This window comes from Triticum urartu, chromosome 5A (assembly GCF_056163025.1).
Source record: "Triticum urartu cultivar PI428250 chromosome 5A, HENAU_Tu73, whole genome shotgun sequence".
Lineage (NCBI taxonomy): Eukaryota > Viridiplantae > Streptophyta > Magnoliopsida > Poales > Poaceae > Triticum > Triticum urartu.
The window spans coordinates 544,041,810-544,050,584 of NC_141877.1; the positions used below are offsets into that span (position 1 = coordinate 544,041,810).

General features: G+C 45.2%; 1 protein-coding gene across 1 annotated transcript; it reads left to right on the top strand.

Moving 5' to 3' along the window:
* The first annotated feature begins 1,504 nt into the window (after window positions 1–1,504).
* On the top strand, window positions 1,505–6,717 carry LOC125510412 (ARF guanine-nucleotide exchange factor GNOM). The gene is made up of 2 exons (XM_048675582.2): window positions 1,505–2,384; window positions 2,767–6,717. Exons 1-2 carry the CDS (start codon window positions 1,680–1,682, stop codon window positions 6,310–6,312), a joined length of 4,251 nt encoding a protein of 1,416 aa, XP_048531539.1. The 5' UTR covers window positions 1,505–1,679; the 3' UTR covers window positions 6,313–6,717.
* The last annotated feature ends 2,058 nt before the right edge of the window (window positions 6,718–8,775 follow it).

Consider the following 8,775-nt stretch of genomic DNA (forward strand, 5'->3'; position numbering starts at 1 on the left):
AATTTGCGGCGGTGAAAAAAATGGAGAAAGATGATACGAAGGGTTTCTTGATTTATGAAATTTATAGGTGAAAGAATGGACGAAAGACGGTGCACAGGGTGCCCACACAACCTAGTGGTGCGGGTCAGCCCCTGGTCCCGCCGCCTGGCCGCATGGGGCCCTTGGCTGGCCCCTCGGCAGGTCCAGGCACTTTCTGGAATCTTCGTGATGCGAAATAATTATATTAAATCCTTAGAGTTTTTTGACCTCGTAGATATGGATTTTCGAAAAAGTCAAAAAACATGTAGAAAACAAGAACTAGCTTCGGGCACTAAATTAATAGGCTAATAAAAAATGCTATAAAAGTATTGAAAAGTGATATTATAATAGCATGAAACAATCAAAATTTATATATACATTCGAGACGTATGTAGGTGTCATGTATATCAATCAAGTGCCCGATCCAGGGGTAGTTTTGACTGATCTTGAATGTTTTTTTCCGAGACTTGACTAAGACATTTTTGGAACCAAACATACAATTTTTTAGGATTTTTCAATTGGGTTTCATCAATTTTGTCGTGGATTTCATTGTCTCTAGAGGCTACAAAGCTGGGCCATGTGGTTAGACAGGCATATGGCTTGATCATGCGCGGACCCACATGCTTCGACAATGCAACCCATTTCTTATGTGGATTCCTTCATCAAATCCTACTCTTATGTTTTATATGTTAAACTTTGTTTTGCATATTCATTCAAACAATAAACTAAGGAAATAATGAATGTAATGGTTATAAAACTGTATACAGCTTGGAATACCATAGGCGGGATTCTACATGCACACTCTCCATCTCACTCACGATGACAAGCAAGAATTGTTTTTCATGCAACATTGAAATTTTGTTCATTCATGAAATCTTGTTCCATTTTTGCGGTTCATTCTACATAAGTACAAGAAACCTGAAATTTAATACTAAAAATGGTCATCTATATTGTCAAGAGCCAATTGTCGGTATCCAAATAAGCCGCAACATAGGCTATTGATATGTGGTAGAAAAACACCTTCGCCGCAATGATTTTTAATAAACTATATAACCGAACAACGATATATTGAAGGCGTGCTCACTGTCTTCTTCTGTCATACCATATGGTTAAGCTAAATATCGAGTCAAATCGCAATTCAAACTCTATCCCACTACAAACCATAATTTTCAACACATCCAATCACATACATAAACTCGATCTACAATGGAATGGTAAAGGCTCCGGGGAATCAGTGCCAATCTCAACACATATGATGTTCGTGCTAAACCTTCTTCTCGTCGTGAACGCACGCCGTTGAGCTACATAAATCAATTCAGAAGACCTCTTTGATTCGACGGAATTTTATGAAAAAGGAATGGCCTACTCCCAACATGAAGAAAATTGAAAAAAAAGAGGAATGGCCTGCCCCAACATGAAGCATAGAATATTTTATAAAGTTCAAAATTTCAAACCAAACAAAGGCAAAAACCCACCAAACTCATTCGGTGGTAGTACTAGGAGTTGAGCTTTGGTGTCTCTCAGATCCAGCCCCTCACCCCAACCCCGAAGACCAAACCCGCCAGCAGCCAGATCTCACCCCGCCCAGATCAGATCCCAACCCGGCCCCCGGATGCGCTCGTAGCCGCCCGCGCGCTCGCACCGGACCGCCGCCCGCCTCCATGGGCGGCCTCAGGGCAGCGTCGGAGTCGCCGTCGTCGGGAGCGGGGTCGTCGGGCGTGGCGATGGCGTGCGTGGTGGCGTCGGAGGTGGCCACGGTGCTGGCCGTCATGCGCCGCAACGTGCGCTGGGCGGGCGTGCGCTACGGCGGGGACGACGGCGGCGGCGCCGAGGAGGAGCACCTCGACCACCCCCTCATCGCGGGGCTCAAGTCGCTCCGCCGCCGCGCCGCCGCGTGGGGGACCCGCTGGCCCGAGGCCGACCCGCTCCTCTGCCTCCGCCCCTTCCTCGACGTCGTGCGCTCCGACGAGACCGGCGCGCCCATCACCGGCTCCGCGCTCTCCTCCCTGCACAAGCTCCTGTCCCTCGACCTCGTGGCGCCCGGCGGGGGCGCCCCCGAGGCCATGGGCGCCGTCGTGGAGGCCGTCACGGGCTGCCGCTTCGAGGTCACCGACCCGGCCTCCGAGGAGGCCGTCCTCGCCCGGGTCCTGCAGGTGCTGCTCGCCTGCGTGCGCGGCCGCGCAGCCCCCGCGCTCTCCAACCGCCACGTCTGCGCCATCGTCACCACCTGCTTCCGCGTCGTGCAGCAGGCCGGCACCAAGGGGGAGCTCCTGCAGCGCGTCTCCAGGCAGACCATGCAGGAGGTCATCCGCTGTGTCTTCGCCCGCCTTGCTGACATTGAACCCACCGCCATCGTCAACGAGCAGGTGGGATTGCTTCTCAGGGTCTTCAGCCCACCAATTACATTTTTATATTGCTTGCACACTTGATCATGGAGACAATGCTGCTCTTTTCCTTTTTTACCCAGTATTGTGATAGTTTAACTTGCAGTGCTCTTTTTGGTTTGTGTACTGAAGTAACTATACTTATTCATGTGTGTGTGTATTTGTATGGAGGGTTAATTGGAGTCTTAGTTTTCCAAATGCTGTCATTCCAGCAATTTGACCATGTGCACATGAAACCGACTCCATTTTTACTTGCCTTGAGTACCTACCTGTACACTATGTATCATGCTAGTTTGGAACAAAATGCATTCTGGTGGTAATACCAAGTTTGGTGTATTAATGTGGTGGTGCGTTTGTTCCACAGATTAGCAAGAACCAAGATTTGGGTGCTGAGGAGCTAGGGAATGGGAAGAGTGATTATGTTTGTTTGAATAGCTCCGGGGATGAGGTCGGAGGTGGCTTTGGTGCCGTTCAAGACAAGGACATGATGGAGCCGCTCGGGGTTCCTTGCATGGTGGAGATATTACAGTTCTTGTGCTCCCTCTTGAACATAGCCGAAGACATGGATGTGAGCCAAAGGATGAATGGCATTGATTATGATGAGGACGTGCCCCTCTTTGCTCTGGGGTTGATAAATTCTGCCATTGAGTTGTCAGCTTCGTTCATCGACAGGCACCCAAAGTTGCTGGCTTTTGTACAGGATGAACTGTTCCACAATCTAATGCAGTTTGGCTTGTCAATGAGCCCCCTGATTCTGTCGACAGTGTGCAGCACTGTTTTTACTCTCTTCTACCATTTACGTCAGGAACTTAAGTTGCAAATTGAGGCTTTCTTCTCGTGTGTGATCCTAAGATTAGCCCAGGGTAGATATGGAGCTAGTTATCAGCAGCAGGAAGTCGCCCTGGAGGCTCTAGTGGATTTCTGTCGGCAGAAAGAGTTTATGGCTGAGATGTATGCAAACATGGACTGTGATCTACAGTGTTCAAATATTTTTGAAGACCTAGCTAATCTTCTGTCTAGAAGTGCATTCCCTGTAAACAGTCCATTGTCCGCATTGAATGTTCTTGCATTGGATGGTTTGGTTGCTGTCATTCAGGCGATAGCAGAGAGGACTGATCATGCACATCAGCATCATGGGCAGACAGTTCCAGAAATAAGTGAATATTTTCCCTTTTGGCAGTTGAAGTGTGAGGGCAGTAATGATCCTGATCAATGGGTTAGATTCGTTCACCAGCAAAAAAGCATCAAGAGAAAGCTAATGGTTGGTGTTGAGCATTTCAATAGGGACAAAAAGAAGGGCTTTGAGTACCTGCAAGGTGTCCACCTATTGCCTGAAAAACTTGATCCACGAAGTGTTGCTCTGTTCTTTCGGTACACACCTGGATTGGACAAGAACCTTCTTGGGGAATACCTTGGGAATCATGATGAGTTCTCTATTCTGGTACTTCACGAATTTGCTAAAACCTTTGACTTTGAGGATATGAACTTGGACGCTGCCCTAAGGCTCTTCTTGGAAACTTTCCGGCTGCCTGGTGAGTCACAAAAGATACAGCGGATTCTGGAGGCCTTCTCTGAGAGGTATTATGAACAGTCACCACACATGTTTGTTAACAGGGATGCCGCTCTGGTGCTGTCGTATTCAGTAATTATGCTCAACACAGATCAACACAATGTAAGGGTTAAGAAGAAGATGACTGAAGAAGACTTTATCAGGAACAATCGCCGTATCAATGGTGGGAATGATCTTCCAAGGGAGTTCTTGTTGGAGCTGTTTTATTCTATCTGTCGGAATGAGATCAAAACCATTCCCGAGCAAGGAGCTGGATGCTCTGAGATGTCTTATAGCCGCTGGGTTGATCTGATGTGGAAGTCAAAGAGGACATCAGTGTACATTGCTTGTGACTCCTACCCTTTTCTTGATAATGACATGTTCCCTATCATGGCTGGACCATCAGTTGCTGCTATCTCCGTGGTTTTTGATAATGTTGAGCATGAGGAGATTCTTACAGGATGCATTGATGGTTTTCTATCTGTAGCAAAGCTGGCTGCATTCTATCATCTCGATGATGTATTGAATGATCTTGTTGTGGGTCTATGTAAGTTCACCACTTTGTTGAACAATTCTTATGCTGATGACCCTGTAATAGCTTTTGGGGTGGATACCAAGGCTAGAATGGCAACAGAGGCGGTCTTCACAATTGCAACTACTTATGGTGATCATATACGGAGTGGATGGAGGAATATAGTAGATTGCATTTTAAGGTTGCACAAGATAGGCCTTCTTCCTGGTCGCCTCACTGGCGATACAGGTGACGATCAGGAGTCGTCTTCAGATTCATTGCCTAGCAAGCTTGGTTCATATGCACTTGTACCTCAAGCCTTACCAATCAACACCCCTAAGAAAACATATGGGCTGATGGGTAGGTTTAGCCAACTACTGTACCTAGATGCTGAAGAACCAAGGTCCCAGCCAACTGAGGAGCAACTGGCAGCTCAGAGGAATGCTTTGGAGACCGTAAAGAAATGCCAAATAGGTACCATCTTCACCGAGAGTAAATTCTTACAAGCTGACTCACTCTCAAATCTAGCAAGAGCCCTCATTCAGGCAGCAGGCCGACCTCAGAGGATAACCAGCTCGCTTGATGATGAAGGCACGGCAGTGTTCTGCTTAGAGCTCCTAATTACTGTCACATTAAATAACAGAGACAGGATTGTGCTTTTGTGGCAGGGTGTTTATGAGCACATAACCCATATCGTTCAGTCCACAGTGATGCCTTGCAATCTGGTGGAGAAGGCTGTGTTCGGGCTTCTGCACATCTGCCAGAGGCTGCTTCCTTATAAGGAGAATCTGGTGGATGACTTACTGAGGTCACTGCAGCTGATTTTGAAACTTGATGCTCGTGTAGCTGATGCTTACTGTGAGAACATCACGTTGGAGGTCACACGACTTGTGAAGGCCAATGCAACCCATATCAAATCTCAGATGGGCTGGCGAACTATAATTTCCTTACTCTGCGTCACCGCTCGCCATCCTGATGCTTCTGATGCTGGCTTTGAAGCTCTGGTTTTCATCATGTCTGAGGGAGCACACCTCTCACCTGCCAACTTCATCGTTTCAGTGGAGGCCTCAAGGCAGTTTGCAGAATCCCGGCTTGGGTCTTCAGAGAGATCTATCCATGCCTTGAACCTAATGGCTGACTCAGTAAATTGCCTTACACGCTGGTCACGTGAGGTCAAGGAAGCTGGTGGCGAGGCAGACAGGATATTGGAAGGAATTGCTGAGATGTGGCTGCGGCTAGTGCAGGCATTGAGGAAGGTGTGCACGGATCAGAGGGAGGAAGTGAGGAACCATGCGCTGTTATGTTTGCACAGATGCTTAATAGTTGATGGAATATCAGTTTCCTCTTCTGCATGGTTGATGTCCTTTGATATTATCTTCCAGTTGCTTGACGAGTTGTTGGAGATTGCTCAGAGTTACTCACCAAAGGATTTCAGAAATATGGAGGTGTCCCTCTTGCATGCCGTGAAACTGTTGTGCAAGGTGTTCTTGCAGTCACTTAAAGACTTGTCCGCACAGAGCAGTTTCAGCAAGCTGTGGCTGGAAGTCCTCGACATGATAGAGAAGTTCATGAAAGTGAAACTGAGAGGGAGGAGGACTGAGAAGCTACATGAGGCAATCCCTGAGCTACTGAAGAACATACTACTGGTGATGAAAGCAAATGGTGTACTGTCAAAGACTAGCGCCAGCGAGGAGAACACGTTGTGGGAAGCAACATGGCTTCAAGTCAACAAGGTCGCGCCATCGCTGCAGCCAGAGGTTTTCCCTGACATTGAAAGCGACTCCGCAGCAGAAGGCGAGCAGAGCAAGCCGGAGAGTTCAGCACAGGAGGGCCAAACTGCCGAGCAATAGGTCCAAACTGCTGAACATCGAATCCGACCTTCCAGCAATTTTCGGCGGAGCTATACACAGACGCCTGGCTGCGCTCTCGGTGAACATTAGGGAGGGAGAGCAAGCTGGTGTATTGTAATTCTTTAGTCCATAATAATTGGCTTTTTTTGGGTTATTGACGTGGATGTTGCCACTCTGAGGTTTTATTGTTGCAACACCTGAGGAAAATTGTATGATAGGGTATATCGCAGCAGTTACAGGATTTCCCCCCAACACCCGCATTGTTACATTTGTTACAGATGTGAATAGGTGGATGAGGTAGCAAAACACCATGGATTTTACCATACCGTGCAAGTGCTGGATGCATGCCAACTTTTTTCTTGCATCTATTATTACAAGCTGTAATCACGCTAGATATTTACTGTACATTATTTGGTGCAAGCATGCACCCAGTGCATATTGAGTGAATTGGGTTGAGCATGGCTTGAGAATTTTTGTAGGATCTGGAAAATACATGGTAACCTTTTCGCCTTGATTGGTTGACGTATATGGTTGTAGGCCTATTTGCTTCACAATCATATCGAAAATTCTACGGCGTGAATTTGTAGCTGATGATATTCTATTTCTCTAACAAAAGCTTATTTATATGATTATTTGTTGAGACCCAGGCGCATGTTATTCTCTTATCAAACCAGGGCATGAGACGCAGTCTTGGCGTCTGTTTGGATATTCAATCTAAAGCCACACACATATTCTGGTAATCAACAGACTTGTAGAAGTAGTTATATTCTAGCTATCGCGAAAGGTTTTGAATGAGAAGTTGAAATATATGCATGGTGTTCATGTATCATGTTATAACTTGCAATTTTCATGATAAAGGTGCTTAAATAGATGGGTCACCATTTTTTTGTGACCAGATTCTCATGCATGCATGATGATAAATTGATTTTTTTTAGAGTACGTAAATTACGTACCATAGCTTTATATAAGAGAGGGAAAATGTACAAGATAAAAGTGCATCACAGCCACAGCTTGGCTGAAGGCAAAGTAATAAGACTCCAAATCCAAACACAGGACCTACTCCTCACAAAAGATCACTCATTCCTCTCCCTCCTGCCAAAGCCCACATTCTGAGCTCCTCAAAGACTAGCTCAAATGTTGTTCGTGATAATGTTTTCCGGATGTTAGGATATTGTTAAGTGTAACGATAGTCCTAAAACAATTTTGAGAATATGATGTTAAAAGAACGATCGTATTGAATTAACCCAAACTTGTTTGTTATACTTTGAGATACAATCGTCAGAAGTCAATTGTTATAACATAGAGTGTTAACGTGCGATTTAGTTCCTTAGACCATGAGAGTATCGTAGTCACTTCTTACCATACGACGAACTTTGGAGTTCCTCAAACGTCATCTGTAAGATGGTGATCATAACGATAACTTGCTGTTCATCGGAAAGTTTGACAAGGGACCTACTCCTCACAAAAGATCACTCATTCCTCTCCCTCCTGCCAAAGCCCACATTCTGAGCTCCTCAAAGACTAGCTCAAATGTTGTTCGTGATAATGTTTTCCGGATGTTAGGATATTGTTAAGTGTAACGATAGTCCTAAAACAATTTTGAGAATATGATGTTAAAAGAACGATCGTATTGAATTAACCCAAACTTGTTTGTTATACTTTGAGATACAATCGTCAGAAGTCAATTGTTATAACATAGAGTGTTAACGTGCGATTTAGTTCCTTAGACCATGAGAGTATCGTAGTCACTTCTTACCATACGACGAACTTTGGAGTTCCTCAAACGTCATCTGTAAGATGGTGATCATAACGATAACTTGCTGTTCATCGGAAAGTTTGACAAGGGACTAGATAGCTCATGAGTGGGATTTGCTCCTCTGACGATGGAGAGACATTCTTAGGGACTATGCCGGAACAAGTCAACGAGAAAGAAGAATAAAACCAGTAATGAGGAAACCGGTTTAGTGAGCATGTGTATGACTCAAGAGGATACCAATATATCCCACCTCAGGTTTTGTAAACCCTAATAATATTAATCCTCTGACGATGGAGAGATATTCTTAGGGACTATGCCGAAACAAGTCAACGAGAAAGAAGAACAAAACCAATAATGAGGAAACCGGTTTAGTGAGCATGTGTATGACTCAAGAGGATACCAATATATCCCACCTCAGGTTTTGTAAAAACTAATAATATTAATGAGGCGTTTATATATAATTAAATATAAACGAGTCTTAAAGAGCAAGTGGTGGATTATTAATCTGCGGTAGATGGGATTCAAACCCGCACGCTAACGTCTAGCGGCATAGCGCATTAACCACTGCACCACAGTGAATCTGATGACCTATAACTGAAACCGGAACTATTTTACCGCTGTTTCAGTTCCAGTTAGGATTTTTCTAAAAAAGAAAACGTAAATATGAAACGGAATTCACGGATATTAAAAATGTTGATCGATTTGAA

Excerpts from the sequence above, each read along its gene's own strand:
- LOC125510412 (XM_048675582.2), top strand. The coding sequence starts at position 1,680 with ATGGGCGGCCTCAGGGCAGCGTCGGAGTCGCCGTCGTCGGGAGCGGGG. Across the intron at positions 2,385-2,766 it reads CCGCCATCGTCAACGAGCAG|ATTAGCAAGAACCAAGATTT; the intron begins GTGGGATTGCTT and ends TTTGTTCCACAG.